Here is a 19,932-nt window from a genome sequence, read left to right as displayed (position 1 = left end):
TGGATGATCTCTCTCATAGGAACAAAGGCAAAGGCAGAGCTGCCCAGGACAGGGATGGAACTTTTATGTGGATACTACATGTCACTGCAGTCTCCAAAATCCCCTAGTGAGCCTGCATCAACAAGAAGTTAGTAGAAAACAGGACACAGTCTATATCCTATTGATTCTCCTTCAATTTCACTTATATGCATCTTTGTGTTTTAGTTTTTCTACCACTATCCCAGCAAAGAGTCATTCAGAAGACATCCTTGGCCTTTGAGCTTCAGCACACTATGTCCACAGTGAGCTGTCAGTGATTTCTCTATAAAGAAAATCTCAGAGTATGACCCTTCTGCTTAAAGCTCTTCCATGGCCTTCCATTAAGTTTGGACTCCACTGACACCACGTCCTTCAGAGTGCCCCTTTCTTTCTCTACTTAATGTCAACCCCGTTCTCTTGGGTTGAACTGCATTATGATCACTACTTACTCTGGTGCCTGGCAGGATGCTAAAAGCTTTGTACACACTATCTCATTCCATCTTCTTGAGGACTCTTGAGCGCACGTTACTATCATCTCATTTTGGACAAGGAGACTGAAGGACAGTGAGGGTCTATGATTTGCTCATTGTCACAGAGCTAAGCAGCAAAGCTAGTTCACATTAGCTAAACTCCAGAGTTTAAGGTTATAAACACCAGAATAAAAACTGTTTATGTTTCCTTAAATTAACATACTCAGGCACAATTCTGTGCCTCTAAATACTCTATTTCCCCCTTCTCTTCCCTTCAGCTCCTTTCTTGATATCATTTCTATCCCTTCCTCAAAATATAGGTTGAACTTTACTTCTGTGAAGTTGTCTGTGATGCTCCTGGCTTGGTTAGATGCCTCTCCCCTAAGCTCCTGGAACATAGTCTATATACTTCTGCTATTAGTATACCAGATATCTAATATCATAATAAAAGGTAATAAAACAAAAATAATGATAAATGCAATAACTTTCATTAATTTCTATCAAACAATAATTTCCTCCAAGGCAGAGAAATGTGTTTTATTTGACTTTATATATCTAGTACTCCATTTTGTGTTAAGTGAATGGGTGGATAAATGATCCTACGACTAAAGACAAGTAGATGGAAGTATTAAACCAAAATAAGCTAAAAATAAACAACAATCCCAATGGTTTACTCAAATGTATACATTGCTTCATGAAAATGAGATTAAGAGAAAGCAAAAATTAGACAGCAAAATAAAAAGGTTACAGCCAAGTCCATGAAGAATTTGTAGGCCTTCAGAGTCTTATTGTGCTGGGGCAGAGAGATCAAGTATTAAAACATCTTCATGGTTGAAAGATAAAAGCTGAGAACAGTATCTTTCCCTAACAAAAGAGAATCTGAAGATGAATGACAGAGGAGCTCAGAAAGCACCAAGCTAAACAAAGGCTCCAGGAAAACCTCCCAGGGACATCAGAACCAGTAGAAAGTTTTATAAAGCCTTTAAAGAGGAAAGCCTTAAATATATGGCTGAAAGAACATTTAGAATGAGAAAAGGCAGCAGGAAAAATTATCTTAGGTCAGTGGTTCTTAACCTTCCCAATGCTGCAACTCTTTAATACAGTTCCTCATGATGTGATGACCCCCAACCATGTAATTATTTTCATTGCTACTTCATAACTGTAATTTTGCTACTGTTCTGAATCATACTGTAAATATCTGTGATCTCCAATTAGGCAACTCCCGTGAAAGAGTTTTGACTGACAAAGTGGTATCCATTCACAGATTGAGAACCACTGTCTTAGATCTGTACTGAGGTCCTCTGAGGAAGCATTACAGATGGATACATTCACTGAAAGATGGATGTTCAATAGATTTACATCATTTGGTTCTACTGCCTTTTAAGATCGGTATCCCTTCTTTTATATTGTTTCTCCCACTGTTGATCCAAGACTAAATTCTTCCTCCTTGGCATCCCTTTACTCAAAACACTTTTTTTGTTTTTTGAAACAGGGCTTCTCTATGTATAGCTCTGGTTGTCCTGGCACTTGCTTTGTAGGCTAGGCTGGCCTTAAACTCACAGAGATCTGCCTGCTGCTGCTTCCTGAGTTCTGGGATTAAAAGTGTGCACCACACCTGGTTCTCAAAACACTTCTAACAGGCCACATTGATTGAAGATTGAATATTAGACTGGGGAGTTTTTGAGGCTTTTCTCAGACCTGGCTTGGAACATTTTACATAAATATACATACATAAATACATACATATAGTATATTATACACACACAGGTATGTGTGCACTTTTTTGGACTGGGTGTGTTTATTACACTGAAGGAAAGTGAATCTGCAAAAGCATAGTTAGCAGGACATTTTTAAGACATAAATTGTAAATGAGTTATTAGAACTAAAAAGAAGTCTTGGCTTTTAAATGGGTGATAGAGGAGAGATATGGTTGGAAGTATCTAGAAAGATGGGTCTGGAGAAGTGGCTCAGCAGGTAAAGGTATGATACCTGTCACCAAGTTCAATGGGCTGAGTTCGATACCTAGAATTAACATGGTAGAAAGAGAGAGGCAATTCCTACAAGCATTCCTCTGACTCCATGTGTATATGTGTACACTCATTCACACACAAAATAAATAAATGGAATAAAAAATTTTAAGGAAAAAGAACTAAGTTTCCAAGTATTGAGTTAGAATGATAGCCTAAAACAGGTGAAGTGGTTCAGGTCCACAGGAGGTTAGGCTCAGCCTTGAGAGTCAGTCAGTGAATGTAATCTCAGAAGACCAGAATGAGTCACTAAGGGAAAAGCTAAACTTTTGTACCAGGAGCTCAGATGCGGGTATAGTCTTAGAGGAAAGCAGAACAGAACTTACATGGGTCCAAAAATACCTTATCAGAATTAACCTTGAGACAGTTAGGGTAAAGGAAAGACACTCGGATGGATGGCCTAAGAATTCTGCTCAAATTGAGCTACCAAACTGCTCAAAGCAAAAACTTATCACAGTCATTTCTGTTCAACTTGGGCATGTGTATGTGACATTTTGTTAAGGGTCCTTTGTCAATTCCACCATGAATTTCTAGTAACGAAAACTGAGGCTCCCAAGAACTACTGACAGCTGACTGCACTAATCCCCAAACCTCTTACCAGCTGGTACTGGCGACTGTAGAGGTCATGGCAGTTGTTGAAGATATATTCATATGTAGAGTTCAAGCAGGCTTTCACACAATCCTTTACCACCTGGCTGGCCCGTGGGGGGCTCTGAAGCTCTTGCACCTGCCAGTTAACAACAGAAGGATTACAGGTCCAGGCCCCTGCTCACCTAGGTGGGACACCCTCCCATCATTGCTGCAAATCTACTCTAGATTCATTTCACCTTTTCTGGGTCTTCAGATCTTGCCTGGCATCGTGGTTTGAATGGAAAATATCCCCCAAGGGTTCATGTTTTGAACACTTTAGTCTCCAGCTGGAGGTACCCCTTTGGGAGGCTGTGAAACCTCCAGGACACAGATGTGAGAAGCAGAAGCAAGTTCCTACTGTCCTGGACTAAGCATCTGCCCCGTTCATGCCTCCCCTACCACGATGGACTGTTCCCCGAAACTGCGATCTAAAATAAGCCTCTCTTCCCTTAGGAAACTAGTGGAGACACCCTATGGTGATGCAGTGGGGTGGCTGATGGGGAGAACCCAATTCTTTCTCACTGATCTATGGATTACACACTCTTAGAAGTAACCCAGGGAACTGGCGTGTCTGGATGAATCCCGTAGCCTCAGATTGTTCAATGACTATTGCTCTCCAGCTTTCCATGGCCAAATCCTCAGCCCAGCACTGGCCAGCTCTGTTGGACCTTACCTTCATCCTGAAGAAAGTAATGCTGGTCAGCAAATCCACTGTAGACTTTAAATCCTGAAGTCGCTCTGGGCTCCCAGCAGGGAAGTTATTCTGTTACAAATTGAGCAAATGTTAAGAAAGAACAGAGGAACACAAAACATTCACTATCAAAAGTAATGAAACTACAAGTTTGCCTAACTGCTGCCCACTGGGATTTACTGGACTCCTTTTTTCTTCCCTACCGATGCAGAAAGGTCTTTGTCTGGTGCCAAAATGAGTATTTTACAGCTCACAAGGCCACACTTCTTCCCCAAACCTGCTTTCCATGAGTGTGCAAGCATTTGTTCAGATGAACACAGATACAAGTACCCTCTGCCCCCATCTCTTTCTCTCTTCCTGGATGAAGATTCTTTCACCCAATGAGTACTTCAGAAACTACAATCTAAGTGTATATCATGAATATAAGTGAAGTCGCACTACAGACCAAACTGAGATCCAGAACCTGTACTTTCAGTCTACCCTACTCGGCTAGTGCTCTGCTACCAGCTGTTGGCAGAGTTCTGAGCAAACCCTTTGATGTGAATTCTTTACGACTTTGCTTTATGTCATAGCTTATTCTATTCGACATGAATTTTAGGAGGAAGCTGCCATGGAGAGCTGAAAGGAAAGAATGAGCTATCATCCACTCTGTGAACTTTAAGACTATGGATGGCTACCAATGCCAAAGATAAGATATAATCACTACTCCTTAAGTGCAGATAACCACACTTTTGTTAAGGTGGAGGCTGCCCTTGCACTTACTTCCTAATGTGCATGTATTGTCTGCTGTGGAAATTCCTAATAAGTGATGAAGCCATTGTAAGGAGGATCCAACTTAGGAGGAGCTGAGAAGCTGTCCATTTTCTCATCCTGTGCTATCTTGGGTACCCATCATCCTACATCTATTTCCTCCTATACCAGAAAAAAAGTATAACACCTAACACAGTTTATTTGTCCAAGACAGTATACTCTTTCTTCCCCTAGCCAAAAATTCATATGTCTCTTAGGAATTGAAAAGAACAAAAGGAAAAAGAAATAAAAAGAAAGGAAGGAAGAAAAAAGAGATTCAGCTAAGTATCTAACATTTTAAGGGAAATTCTGGGAGAGAGTATGTCATTGGAAAGTGATGACTAAGGTTTGATGGGAGATGTCATTATGTATATATGTTTCTCATACTGGTTAATGAATAAAACACTGTTGGCCAATAGGAAAGCTAGATAGGCGGGATAGGAGACAAGGAGGAAAGAGGAAGTAGTAAGGAGGAGTCAAGATGCAGAGTCTGGAGAGAACAGAACTGCCATTCCTCCGCTCTCAGTAAGACCACGTGGAAATACATAGAAATGGGTTAATACTTAAGACAGAGCTAGCCGATAAGAAACAAATAACTGGCCAACAGAATTATATCTAATACAGAGACTCAGTGTGTTATTTGGGGCTGGCGCAGTGGCGGGACAAGACTGGCGGCGGGCAGGAAAAGCCATACTCCTTACAAAGGTTGGAAAGCCAGCTCTCCACTAAAAGTAGCCATATGTGCTATTTATACACTGTAATGATCCTTGTAGTCAGGAGAACTGCTGAGAGCTGCTGGTAGCAATGGCTTTATCAGAGGCCACTAAGAATATATAGCAGGGAACAACTAGTATTTAACAGGCCAACCTACTAGATGACTAACTCTCTGATGGGGAGCCCCACTTGCCAAAGACCATAGGGTCACTGACTGTAAATGACTGGTTATTTCTGTCTGTAGTTTTTCTCAGGTGCCACTATGGGTATTTTTCCCACCACTTGTGTGTTTATCTTATACATATATATTCCATCTACCAGGCACACATATAGCTGTGGATGGTCAGGAAGATGATTTCTGCTTAATTGTATAATTCTAATTACTAGAAATAATACTAAGATTGTTTTCATTACTCAGACTGCCATAGGAAAGTAATAGTATTCTCAGTCACAAAGACAGCTAGAGTTTAGACTTCAGAACAAATTAAAAGCAAACTGGTTGCCCCTGGAGATGAATACACAAGGACAATTTCCCAGGGGTTAATTGCTGATTAAAGGTCAGGCACAGAGCAACTTTAGTAGACATAACTTCCTCAGCAATGGACTTTCTGCATATACTTACAACCTCAAGGTTGGACCAATTGTTTAAGTTCTGAATTTCAAAGTCACTTTCTGTCTGAGAATCCTGACCACTCAACTCCATGCTTACTTTACTCACCATGCCTCATCAGTGCAACCTCTCTAGCCTGAGAGAAACTGTGTGATCAGTTTGGTTCTGTTTCTTATTGTTTACTCAAGAAGTACTATAAGACCTTGAAAATGTGATTCATACTTATCCAGAGGCTTTGCTGTAGGGGGGAGATGTAGGAAAGATGTAAGAAGTGTGATGGAGAGAGAAATGTGAGAGTTTGAGAAAGAAGTGTGAGAGATGTAGGAGGTGAGTGAGTGAGTGAATGAGAGTGAGTGAATGAATGAGAGTGAGTGAATTAATAAGAGTAAGGGAGTGAATGAATGAGAGTGAGTGAGTGAGTGAATGAGAGTGAGTGAGAGAAAGAGAGAGAATGAGGGTGAGTGAGTGAGTGGGTGAGTGACATAGGAGATGCAGCTATGTGTGAAGAAATGTAGCAGACTAGAAAGAAGATGAATGTGTAGAAGAGAGATGTGTGTAGAGAGAGATGTGGAGCTATGTAGAAAAAAATGTAACTGTGCATGGAGATGTGTGACTGTGTAGAAGGTAGATGTAGCTTGGGAGGGAGATGTCACTGGGAAAACAGATATAACTGTGTTTAGAGATGTATGGCTGTGTAGAAGAGAGATGCATGTATGTAGAAAGAGATATGTAATTGTATGCCAAGAGATGTAATTGTGTAGAGAGATTGTTGAGAGAGAGATTATTCAAGATGAAGTGAAAGAGAAGGTTACCATCAGGAAAGAGCATGTTTCCTTATTTACCCTTGGAGAGAAAAGTCTAGTCCACAGAGAAGAAAATTTTCTAAGTCCTGCTGCTTTGAAGGCATTCTTTTTTGCAACCCTGGGTGCAGAGCTGGGAGCTGGCATCCTGGGCTGCAGTAAACAACCATGGGTATTAATGGTATTGGGCATCCAGGTGGGCACAGATCAGTTTTCCTGCATTTCATCCTATAACTAAGATTTTCCCATGTCTTCCAGATTGAGTTTGATATTACATACCCTATATGTAGAGAGGTCTATCCTCAGCGAGTTGTGTAGTTGATCCAGCAGTTTTACAAATCTCTCTTTCTGAGGGTGAGAAAGAATAAAACAAAGAGTGGGGAGGGGGCAACACATCTTTTCTGATCTCTGTTCATGGGAAAAATGATTGAAAAGAAAAGACACTAGGTGAATCCTGTTCCATGTTTTTAGCAACATTGTCTTAAACTAGGAAACATTTTCACACTGACAAAGAGACATTCAAGTCCCTGGAAAGGGAAAATTCTCTTTCTAAATATAAGAATGTGACCAGTAAGTTTATCTTTATTTATTTGAAACCTTATTTCATCGTAGTCAGGCAAAGGAAATTCAAACACTTTCTCACTTGCTCCTGACTCAGTTAGGGCTTTTTTAGCTTTAAAATAAAGAATTTGTTGATGAGTGGAATCTTCACACCACATCTGGAAGGATGATGGAAACCTCCAAGGCACTAAAGAACATTGGCAGAAATTAGTGATATGAATGAGCAGGGCTGGGGAACTGTGTGTCGCTGAGCACCAGCCGCATCCTGTGGGTCTAAGGACTTGTGGAGCAGGTCCACTGAACAAAGGACTCAAGGCTGGGAAGGGACCTCATCCTGGGGACCTTGATGAGGTAGTTTCTGCTTTGCTTTTCCCAACCCGAGCAACATAGTCTGGGGAGGCCTAAGGTAAAGGTCATCTAGCGGAGTCATCCTTGGTTTGACCCATATGACTAGGAAGAAAAGACAATCCCAAAATGGCTCACAGGGACATTGGAAGAGAGGTCTGGGATTGTCAGGGTTAGATGATGTGGGACTCAGGATACAGAGGCCAAGTATAGTCTTCAAAAGTATCTCAGAGCCCTGGGCCTCCAAGTCCCTTAAGAGCCCTCCCAGCTTCCTTGCAGGTAGCGAGTACTTTGGAAGGGCTAGGAAAAGTCAGCCCATCTCCAAGCCCTGCCAATGAGCAGCTATCAGCCCAAAGTGGGGATAAGAAGCCAGGCATACAGATGGACAAGAGCAGTAGGCACCAAAACTTCCAGTTACCTTCACTTTGTCATCCTGGCCTCAATCAGACACGCCCCAGCTCCCAAGCTCCCTCCCCTCAGGACACTTTCCTACAGAATACCACATTCTGATTTTTCTCATTCCATCACTGGCCCCTTGCCTCACTTCCCTATAAGATCCCCCGCCCTCTGAGTCCCACCTTCCCACAACTGCAGCCAGCAATGTGAGGCCAGTGTCCTCTCAGTCTACATAGCCTTGGGGCCTGAAGGGACAGAATAGGACAGAGGCGGGGGTCTCCACCTCTTCCTTGCCATAGTGGTGCCAAGGAACTTCTTGGCCATTCTTTTTTTTGGGTGGGGGGGTCAAGACAGGGCTTCTGTATAGCCCTGACTGTTCTGGAACTCACTCTGTAGATCAGGCTATCCTTGAACTCAGAGATCTACCTGCCTCTACCTTCCAAGTGATAGGATTAAGGTGTACTCCACTACTACCCAGATATCCTGGGGCATTCTTAACAGCCAGAGTCTAGCAATGATGATGGGAGAGAAAATAGTGAAGATGGTCAGAAAGACACAAGAAGTCTTTCTTTTAACCAAGTTCCATGTAATTTTCCTTATTGTGTATTTTAATATTAAAATATATAACTCATACTGTTTTAACAGTTGGTTTTCACAGAAAAAAGCATCATTAAATATGGAATCACACACTTGTAGGCTGTTAGCACATTTCCAGAACTCATTATATTGATTACATTAATAGATCAATATATAATGAGACCTGATTGGCTTAATCAATTACATTAATTCATTTACAGAAAAACTCTATTAACAACAAAAACATTATAAATACCAAAAGTCAGGAATCACAGATGCAGTGGACTGTGGGGATATCAGTCATCTTGTTTATCCTGAATTCATGTCAGGTGACATTCTGTGTAAAGACTGTAAGACTAAACAACATCATGATTCAACTAAGGTCCTGACTACAGGGGTAAGCCTGGGCCCACACAGCAATGTCTTCTAGAGCATAGTGGTGCCATCATTTTCTAGAGCCTGAAGATAATCTATTAATTATCTTAACTAGAAGAAAAAAAGTGTTGTCTTTCAAGATATCAACTATCTGACTATTAGGCACATCAGTCAATCTATACAACTGGCCAGAACATAATAAACCATCAACTGACAGCATTTGGGCATACGTATTTCATCATACTCACACCAAAATTGGAGGCCGAGAAACGATCAGATGCAGAGACATTAGTGGAGGCAGTAGTGTGAGCATAATAGGCATTGATGTTGGCCAGTAAGGTGCTCATCACAGCTGGTACACCAGGACACATGTATTTTGATGACAAACATGCAAAATGCCTGAAAAACAGAATCTGCATTCTCAGAGACTTTTCATGATTTGCAGCAGAAGCCAAGTAAGACCCCAATTAAAGTTCGTGGAAGTAAAACCAAGGCAATCACCTCCCTCTACTTATGCACTATGGATTCCTATGTACATCTCTATGGTGGTATCATCAATTGATGCGTCTCTCAATAAACAAGAATTTCTATAATAGGAACATTAGTGCATTCCACAGAGAAATATTTTTGCTATAGTGCAGAGTGCTTTGTTATCTCAATTTAGGTCAGCTTGTTAGCTATGCACATGTGTACATGGGCAAAAGCATGCTGTATTTTCTCAGACCTGTGATATCTGGGTCTGTGTCTTTGTATACTCATTCATGCCCCTCTCCATGATCTTGTCTGGTATACAGAAAAATCCCTTTCTAATGTATGCTTCTTTGTCTCGAGGCACAGCCACATTCTAGCCAGCTCAAAGAGTAAATTATGGCATCACTGCACTTTATGGCTACTAAGCACGTGTCTGCTATGTCTTGTGCCTTCACTAGCTACCCAAAGCATTAGTAGGACCCCAGGGGAGCCTCACGTCATAGCCTGATATATGGACTCGATGCCATAGCGCATGGCAAATTCATCCACAATTTCTTGGGCTGTCTCATCAAAGTACACCTTCCATGCATCATCACCCCGAGCTTCTGGGATCCAGACGCCTCCACTGCCCTGAATGTCTGTGAGGTAATGGAAAAGGTTCTGCAGGACACAGAGCAGAGAGAAAGAAGGGTTATAAGCATATCATAAATGAACATTTCAGCAGAAATTTCTTCTTCCTGTCATTGCTCAGTCCTTCCAATTGTTATAGCAGATAGTTCTCACAGTAAAAGCAAAGAACCATTGGTCTAGTTTCTCAGGCTATCCAAAATAGCACAATGTGCCACTAATAAAACAATAAAAATGGTCCTAGATCTCTAACTCCTAAAAACCTTAGTTATGGTCAAAAGCCCACCCCTGCTTTCCAGCTCTCCATTTACAAAGTGTTGCTCACCTCATGGAGACATGTATATTGTACATGGTATGGGGCTACCTTCTCCTCTCCCTTGATCTCCACACTGATTTGTAGTCGGATAGCCCCTGAGACAGCAGACTTGTCTGTCCTCTTCTCTACAAAAGAAAAAACAAACTTGGTATTCATAGCATCACAACTACAGACAGTGCAGGCAACCCCATCTTGGTTTAATTCAAGGGGGATGGCACCAACACAAGTGGGCATCTGTCCAGTCTATGAATAACGCTGTACTAAGTGGAAGAACAGGAGTGGTCAGAGACTTACAGGGGTTAGGGTGGAGACTAAACGATTGGAAATTTGGGGAATGTACAAGCTAGAGTGCCTTTTAGCCATTGACACTCTCTGTTTTCTACCACTACCAATGGTCAGCACTCTAAAGGTGAGACAGGCCCTGTACAGAGTAAGATCTGGAGTTTGGTGATTTGGTAGATTTCCTAGATCCCTCTGCATGGTCTTCAGCCACAGTAACATTTTATGGTTCAGTTTCCTCACCCAGATTGTACCAGACATCCATCTCTCCACTCAGTGTCCGAACCTCAATGATGGTTTGGCCAAGGAAATCATCAGACTCCCGCTTTAGCCGCTGTTTTACTCTGGATTTGATGTCATCATCCTCATCCCACACACGTACCTTAATGCGATCAGAAGAGTTGTGGCACTCACTGAGAAAGAAGCAGACAGAGAGTTAGGTTGGGCAGACCTAGCAACATCAGTATAGCTCCACCCTACAGCTCCACCAAATGCACTGAAAGAGGAAGGGAAAATACGGCAGACTCTGACGGTCAAATTCCAAATGAATTAGTCTACCCAAGCAAAAGGTTTACAATCCTTAGAAATGGGAAGGAAATAAGTAGTTATATTTAGTTCTGGCTTCTTATGCAGCTAACTATATAAGAAACTCCAACAAAACAACACCAAAGGGCTTCAGAAAGCAACTGCTAGTTCCTTCCTCAGAGTCCAAGACATGAAGTGCTTCATGATCCTGGTAGGGTCATCAGGTCATATCTGCTTAGGTTTTTAATCCCCTCATGTATCTAACTCTGTGCTTATGAACTTCTAGCATGCTTTATTCCCTCGGATGGCTATCTCTCCTGTGGTATTTTTGGAGAAGGGAGATGCCTAGATCTCCAATTTTGTTCTTCTCCCCAGAAGTGGTTTTTGGGTCTTGGATCCTCACCCCAAACCAGTACTAAGCAGAATATTTTACTGGTTCTACTTTGTTCTTATTTCTTTCCATATTCAAGATATTTCCATTAAAATGCTATAGCATAACTACTTCTCTACTGAAAAAAAAATGAATAAATCGATTATGCACTTCTTGAAGACAGAAACTGTGTTACTCAGTCTGAGACGAATAGGATCATGCAAAGTATCTTGCATAGAATAGGAACTGAATAAACTGCTCATCTATAATGAGTAAACGATGACAACTATAAACTAGTTCATTTTAAAGTAGCCATATGAAAGCAGTGAAGTAGGAACTATTCGGATTCTCAAACAAATAAGTGCTTCCCTCAGTAACTGTTCCCTGGACTGGGGAGTAATTTCACTATATCCCAATCCCTTTCTATGAGTGCTCAGAGGAGTCAGCAGAACCTGCTCTCCATATAGCCAGCCTACGCAGCAGATTCAGGCCCAAAGTCCTGATCTTATACCTTGGGGAGTAGGGGTGCAAGACAAAACCATCTGGCCACCCCAGATGTTCATCCAAGTCCTAGGATATAGTGAAATAGTCTCTAAGAAAGAGAGATAAGGGGAAAGGAATAGAGGAATATTCTGGGACAGGAAGAAAGAATGTCCTTAAGAGAGAGGGAAACATCTCCAGACCCAAGATTGTGATCTTCAAGCACAATTATCCAGTTACAGGCCCAGACACTCTTTCCTCACTCCTGAGAAAAACGTAATACTTCCTAGGCAGAGTTAGGAAGTGGTCACAGGGTAGCAGTAAAAATTTTCAAGTGTTAGAAAAAGCACCAGGGCCCATAAACTGACCTAGCTAATACAGGGCTTGGGTAAACCACCAAAGGCTGTGAGAAGTACCCCAGTAAAAGCAGGTGAGAACCTCCAGTCTTTGTCCAGTCTTAGAGCTCAAGCCAGAAAAATGGGTTCTAATACCGCTTCTAAAACATAGCTATTTCTAGGTAGATAGTCATGTATGCCCGCCCCTTTGTGACTTACAAATGGAACTTCTCCTCCCAAACAGGATTCAAATTTCCAAAAATGGTTTTGGTGCGCTTCTTGGTTTTCCCAACTTGCACAGTCACATAAGGGTCACTGGATCCTGTTTTATCTTTGGCTTGTAGGCCCTGGGCACAAACCACTACAACCCAAGCACAAATCAGAAGGTCCAAAGTACATTTCAGAGTTAAGGCACAAGCTCCCATAGCTCTATCCACATTCTCCCCAACTTAGAGTGCCTTCCTACATGTGCAAGCTCAACCTTATTTCTCCATACCTATCCTTAGCGATGGGCTACCAGCCTTTCCCTCAAAGTTTAGTTCCAGAATCTCATCTAGCTCCTTCTCTCAGCACTTCTTGACCAATGACCACCCCACTGGTCCTTAATCCTCTAATGTACACGTTTCAGCTCCACCCACCTTACTAGCAAACCACTGGTGAACAAGTTTCTGGTTTTCTTCCCACCCGCAGTTTTTATAAAATCCAACTGTCAACCGAGTGCACAATGTCAGATGTGCACCTTGTATTATGGTTCATATTGCTTGTGAGTGTTTGCCTCTTCCAGCACCAGGATCTAAATGGGGGAGGTGTGACGAATGATAGGATTCTCCTTTTTTCTCAGTTATAGCTTCTTTCTCCTCAACCCCTTTTCCTCATACTTTCCCCATAGTCTCCCTAAGTCCTCAGACTTTAGCTTGCTTACCAGTGATGGTAATTTTGGCTGACCATTTGGAGGTGCCATCCAGGACACTTTGCTTTACTGTTTTCATCTGTTGTACATGGGCAACTTTGCTCACTGTGAAGACATCTCGGATAACCTCAAAGATCTCTGGTTTATTCCGCTCTCGGATCTTCATACGGTCCTTCATGGCCATGATAATGTTCTGCGTCCGGTCCTCAGCCCCATGCTTAGAGCTCTTTTCAGCAGCCCCTGAAGGATAGCCCAGAAAGCAGAACTAAGCAAGGGGCCACCTCCCAGATCAAGCCAAGCCAGGAAGAGGTGTCAGGAAGAGGCATGAAGCAATGGGAGAAGCTGAAGGATACTGTGAATTTCCTATGAAAATGCAATCTCTATGGTGCCTGCTGTCTGGCCAGAGGAGTTTAAAACACAATTTAAAGGGTGTCTCAGATGTCATGGAGCCATGTAGGTGGCCATGACAATACTGCCAATCTTACCTGCCAATTGGGTCGTGCTCTATGGTTCTAGTGCTTTTAATCTCAACAAATCATGTAGCATGATAAGAAGATAGGATCTTTAGTGTTAGACTTGGGTTTAAATCTTAGCTCAACCACTCCTAGCATTGTGAACCATTTTTTTTTCCTTTATGAGAAAACAGTGGTACTTAACTCTTATAATTTTTTCTTTTACTTTACTTTTCTCCTTTTCTTTTCTTCCTTTCTTTCCTCTTTCTTTCTTTCTTTCTTTCTTTCTTTCTTTCTTTCTTTCTTTCTGTTTTGAAACAAGGCCTCACTATGTTACTAGCTAGCCTTTATTGTCTTAGAACTCACTATGTCATCCAGGCTGGCCTTGAACTCACTGAGATCTGCCTGCTTCTGACTCCCAAGTGTTGGGATTAAGGGAATGTCCCATCATGTCTGGCTCAGGATTGAAATACACCTTCTTTCCCAGCATGCAACCAGGGACCTCACACTTAGCAATTGCTCAAGAAATAGTCACAATTATTATTTGATTTTACTACAATCTTTAAAACATTATGAGTAGGCTGAGTAACAGCTGGGAGACATAGAGGGCTAAGAGACTACTTCCCTACATTCTTTTACCATCATTCTTCCTGGAATCTGGCCTCTTTGAGAGCAAGCTCAGTAAAGGATAGGCAGAGTGGCAAGAACTTGGAGTATTATTACCTTCCCTGTTAGGAACTTGTTGCTTTTCCTGTTCCTATGCTCCAACACCATCAGCAGCACACGTGACATATGTAGTTGGGAGCCTGGCACACTTTCCTTCTAGACTGTTGCTCCATCTACCTGAAACTTCTACATCTACAAGGAATAAATTCTGTCTCCTAGGATCTAAAAGACCTAAGGGAGGCTTCTCTGGGTGTATACTATTCAAACGGAGCCTCTGGAACCAAATGAATGCTGCAAGAGACTCAAGCTCCATCAGAAGGCTATAGAAAGTCTGAAGGATTTTCTCTAAAGGAAGTTGGGGGGGTGTGTGTGTGCTGTAAGGCCCAGTGTTTGGAAAGGCAGTATCTCTTGATTCAGCAGCCCTCAGAATAAGGTAGAATAGAGAAATAATACATCAGATGGCGCTTCTCTTGGCTGCAGATGGTGTTAGAAAGACCCTGCTGCCCCTGCTCCCCAATCCTCACCCAATGGGATCACTCACGTTGTAGGCAATCGGCATTGAGCAGATCCTGGCACTTCTCATGGCACTTGACTCCACACTCACTGCAGCGCATGCCTTGCCGGGCAAGGCCCCAGAGCAATCCTTCACACTCATAGCAGTAGGTAGGAGTAGTAGCTGACCAGACCTCAAAGTTGTGGGGTGTGGTACACGAGATGGGATAGATTAAGGCCTGCAGGGTTTTCTTATACACATGGGATTTCTGAAAGACACACGGCCCATCACATACCAACAACTGTATGATCGTGCTGGAAAGTGCCAGGGCTGATACCTTATGGACAGTCATGTCCCTGGTTTCTTCTCTGGCAATGGATAACATACTCTAGCCTGAACCAGCCCAGAGCCCTGCCTGGCACAGAGAAGGCCCTTTTAAACGTACTTCTGGTCACCCAATGCAGGTCCATTGTTGAATCAGAACATTTATTCACTTTAGGGAAACAGAGGGTAAAAGGCTCACTATAAAACCCAAGATCAGTGGTCATATGCTTTAATACTCTAATCTGGACTCTCATTTCTCCCAATGTAGAAAATTAAGGCCATATACTATCTTGGCAACAATATACACCCAGAATTCTAAAATTCATACTTAGTATGGCTACAAAGATGATCAATCCTGAGGCCAATAGACTCATAAAAGTTCATAAGTTACTCACCAGTTCTTCATCCTTGAGAGAGGTACGTGTAGCCATTGCAGAAGTAATCCCCGCTTTCCTTGACTGAACCAGTGACTGTGAGGGAAGAGCTTCCTGTTAACTTAGACTGCCACAGAAGAGCAGAGTCCTGGGGACACAGCTTCAGTTTCTAAAGCCACTTGACTAACAGATACCATTCAACTACCCCTGGGTAATAGGTGATAGAATTCCAGGTTAAGATGTAAAACCCAAGGCCCTCATGGGGACTGTTCTAGCAATGTTGGAACAGTCCTTCTTTCAGGATATCCACCATGCAAAGGGCTTTCCTCTTTCACTATTCTTTGGGTGACTTATCCCATAGAAACTCCTTGTCTATGAGAAGGCAAAGGGAAAATGAAAAGCTTGGAATTACAGTAAGAAACAGGTCATAAGAATGAGATACACACACACACACACACACACACACACACAAGTTCTCAGAGTCATATACAAGAGCCGTCCATGCTGATTCCCATGCCCAGGTACCTCCCCACACCCAACCCACAGGGAAATAAAGGCCAGCAGCCCAAATAAACAGGTTATTTGACAAATAAAAGGGGAAGTTGAGGCCACACAGGACAGAGAGTAAAATTCGAGAACTGGGGCTGTCCTGCTAGCCAGGTTCTTATGTAGAGGCACTCTATGTTTCTGCCAAGCCCAAGTCCTAAAGGTGGCCCCTGGAAGACACATGACTTCATTAAGGCAGCAGACATTGAGCAGGCAGAACTCAAGAGCCTCAACAAAACATCAGCAGAGAGGGGCCCAAATAACTTAGGAATGTGAACTCTTAAAAGGATGGGGAAGGGCTCTGGGTGCACTCACCATAGCCTGTGTAGAGGAAAGCAAAGAAAGGAACAACATGATGTTAAAGTCCCCAAAGGGCATAAAAACCTTCAGAGGCAATTAAGGGGCTCTTCTTCCAGTTTACCATAGGGACATGTTCTAATCATTCTGTCTACTAAAAACTGTCTTTGACCCAGAGAGCTGCCTAGGGCCCAGGTCTCACTTATGTCTCAGGGCACTTATGCCTCAAAGTGAAAAACAGGCAAAGCTAAAAGACAGAGGAGGGAAAACGAGACATGATCTAGACCTGCTTGTGGAGAACGGGGTGGGATGGGGGTCTAGTGATAAAAGAGTAAAAAGAAAGAAAAAATGTAAATGCAAGTTAGAAGATAATAAGGAAAATATAATATCGGAATTCATTTTCTACAAGCTAGATGAAAACCTGGTAGAAGATAAGGTACACACACAAAAAAAAAAAAAAAAAAAAAGAGGGGGGGGGGGGGGGGGGGGAGAGAACGAGAAAGAAGATACAGAAATAGTAGGAAATAAGTAAAGAAAGAAATGGTGATGAGAAAAAGGTAAACGACATTTCCATTCACCCAGTGAAGGAAAGAGAAACTGGTAGGAGAAAAAGAGAACAGAGAATAGGAAAAGAAAGAAAATGAGTGGATAGGAAAATCAGAACGGACAGAACAGAGAGAAGTAAGAGTAACGGGAGTAGAAAACAGGAAAAGAGGAGGATTCAAGTCTTACTGAACCCTCACACCTCGTATCTGGCCTTAGAGCTCAGAGGCTCTGGGAAAGGCTGGGTCCCACTCTATTCCTACCACTTACAGGCTACAGATAATTCCTCATATTGATCCTGATTTAGAAAGAATGGTCTAGAATAGAAGGTTTTGGTCATCCTGGAGGTTTCAAGAGCACCTTTAACTCCTAACCCTAATGCACTTCAGTTCCACAAGTGTTTTTATATCAGTTCTCCTCAATGTCTTGGGTTAAGATACAGTCTACAGAACTCATGTTTTAGGAGACTTTCATTTGACTTCTAGGAAGGATCAAGCTCCAGTTATTCATATCATACACCAGGATCAGTAATCTAAATTAAGGGCTGGGGGTTGGGGTCAGTTTCCATTTCAGGTTATCAAAGGTTGCAGAGCTACCTGGAGGAATTAAGATACCTGATGTAAGTTCTCTGAATTGAGTATTTAAGGCATAAGCTACAATTGTTCGGGCAGGAATTTGACCCATTGAAGAACCCAGGGCCCTGTCTTGTGAGTAAGTTAGAGCTAAGCCCCACTGAAACCACCATTAAGTATCAGTAAGTCTGAAATGACTGATTCTAATCCTGACAGCTTGTCAGGCTCTAGTGGGGCATACACCCAAAGACTGCTGCCTGAGCTAAGGTCAGGGTCTTCACTCACCAAATCACTGACAAGTGGCAGTGGCTTCTTTCTTCGTAGATCTGGCATGCTGTCAATGCCATAGAGCCCTCCAGCTGGCCTAAGGAGAGAAGAAAACATCAAAATCATTAGTCCTAACCTTGAGTTACTGCCGGGTCCTGTGTTCTATTATCCTTGCTCTTCCTCTGCTCAGAGGGTAATGAACTAACCAAGAGAGGAGCAATGGGACCTTCTTTTAGTCCCTCAGTGATTCCTGTCATTTCAGCCAAGATCTGAGAGCTCTTTTGTCTCAAAGGAACAGTTCAAGGCACTTTGTTTATTCAAAGATGCTTGTACTTCAAAAGGTAAGTTGGGAACTGGTGACCAAGAGAGCTTCCGCTCCAACAGACCTGAGAACTCCCCAAAGAGAAGTATTATACAGCCTAGGCTACAACAGAGCCCACAAGGTGGCTCTACAAGAAGAGCCTGCTGCTTAGGTAAGTAAGACCACTATACAATGACATGCTGAAGGAGACTTCAATCTACCAGCAACAGACTCATTTACTCTGTCTACTGAAGGCTACCAACACAGAGGGTCTCCATGGAGAGATGAGCTCTTATAACTCAGATAGGCTGGGGAAATGAGACAGGAGACTTATAAAGTTATAGGGGTGGAGGTAGGAGGGAAATAGCAAAGGGACTCTGATAGTCTAGATTAGTCCTAAATACCTACCAAAAGACCCATCAACAGAAACCAGAAGTATAGCAAAAGCAACTGAAGACCTGTAAAGCTTTTACACTTTTGCTATACTTATTTTTTGTCATTGTCTAAAGAAGAACAAACAAAAACAGATCATGTCTCTAACAGAGTATCAGTCTTATATTGCTATAACCTGAATTTTGGCTACAGTTTTGCCAACTCCCTGTGTCCTCTGCCAATATTCCTCCTCCTCTTCAAAATACATTTCAGTTAAAAAGGAAAAAAAAAGTCACTGGCTCTTTGAATGTTGAAATTGTGAACTATAATGAGAATAAACAAACTGTACCCCCAAACAAACCTTACGTACTTGGCTTTGTTTTGAGTAAGGCTGAATTCACTATATAGCTAGCTAAGGGTGGCCACAAACTCACAGACCTCCTGCTTAAAAGTGTTCAGCTTACAGATGCATACAAACACACTCAACTAATTACACATTTGTTTCCAGTTACCATGACGAGCTAGAGATACTGGGTAGCTGGGCTGTACACCATAATTGGTAAAGATAAAAGTCCCAGAAAAATAAGTAGATGTGTCTAAGATATGGGCAAAGAAGGAAGCCACAAATTACTTTAAGACCAGGAACGGGAATAACCAACTCAACACACAGATGTCTAGTAAACTAGCTCCCTCAGCACAGGAAGTGGCTTTGTTTTAGTGAGATTATGAGGCCTAGAAAGCACAGAAAGGAAGACAGGAGGAAATTATTTTTTGAAAACCCTTGCATTTCATTTAAAAACAAATTTGGATATGCTCTATTGGCAAGTGTATGTTTCATAATTATTAGAAGAACCTAAAGTTCACTAAAGAAGTAACTAGTGACAGGAATTAGTGAATTTTAGCAACTACATATACTTAAGTCAAGAGGTTTTTTGTTTTGCTTTGCTGTTTTTTTGTTTGTTTGTTTTGTTTTCAACAAATTAACTTTTGAAAGAGATGGAAAGGGCTGGCTTTTCCAAACAAGTTGCCTTGACAACAGAAGACAAAGGAGTGTGTGTGAAAAAGTAGTAGCTAACTTTGTGATCTGACATTCTTCCCTGGTTAAGAGTGGGAGGAGGCAGCTGAGAAGCTGCTATCAGAAGTCTTTGTGGGGCAACACGAAAGGGATGGTAGGGAAACTAAATGGGCTGAGGGAGGAAGAGGTCCTGGGGGACACGAGCTCCTCTCTTGAGAACAAGTTGTTGAGTTTTAAAATGACTCTGGTACAATCACATGGGTCAGAAACAAAGCACAGACAGAACACACAGAGCTCAAAAGGGATGTCACTTGTGTCTTGACTGGAGTGGGATGTAACAGCTAATGCAGGACTGAGCCTAGAGAGTAATCCAATCAGTTACACCAACAATGAAA

General features: G+C 42.2%; 1 protein-coding gene across 7 annotated transcripts in view; it reads right to left on the bottom strand.

Moving 5' to 3' along the window:
• Unc13b (unc-13 homolog B) overlaps positions 1-19,932 on the bottom strand; it is a 207,763-nt gene that overhangs the window by 13,588 nt on the left and 174,243 nt on the right. For all 7 annotated transcript variants that reach the window (XM_051187633.1, XM_051187639.1, XM_051187635.1 and 4 more), the window contains 12 exons: positions 17,868-17,946; positions 15,646-15,720; positions 14,975-15,194; positions 13,328-13,555; positions 12,625-12,766; positions 10,939-11,108; positions 10,426-10,541; positions 9,970-10,133; positions 9,251-9,401; positions 7,029-7,097; positions 3,819-3,908; positions 3,114-3,242 (listed from right to left, as the gene is read on the bottom strand). In XM_051187633.1, the coding sequence (XP_051043590.1) occupies positions 3,114-3,242; positions 3,819-3,908; positions 7,029-7,097; positions 9,251-9,401; positions 9,970-10,133; positions 10,426-10,541; positions 10,939-11,108; positions 12,625-12,766; positions 13,328-13,555; positions 14,975-15,194; positions 15,646-15,720; positions 17,868-17,946 (1,633 nt within the window). The remainder of the gene's footprint in view (positions 1-3,113; positions 3,243-3,818; positions 3,909-7,028; positions 7,098-9,250; positions 9,402-9,969; positions 10,134-10,425; positions 10,542-10,938; positions 11,109-12,624; positions 12,767-13,327; positions 13,556-14,974; positions 15,195-15,645; positions 15,721-17,867; positions 17,947-19,932) is intronic.

Source organism: Phodopus roborovskii, unplaced genomic scaffold, assembly GCF_943737965.1.
Source record: "Phodopus roborovskii unplaced genomic scaffold, PHOROB, whole genome shotgun sequence".
Classification (NCBI taxonomy): Eukaryota; Metazoa; Chordata; class Mammalia; order Rodentia; family Cricetidae; genus Phodopus; species Phodopus roborovskii.
This window is presented reverse-complemented; position numbering and strand designations above follow the sequence as displayed.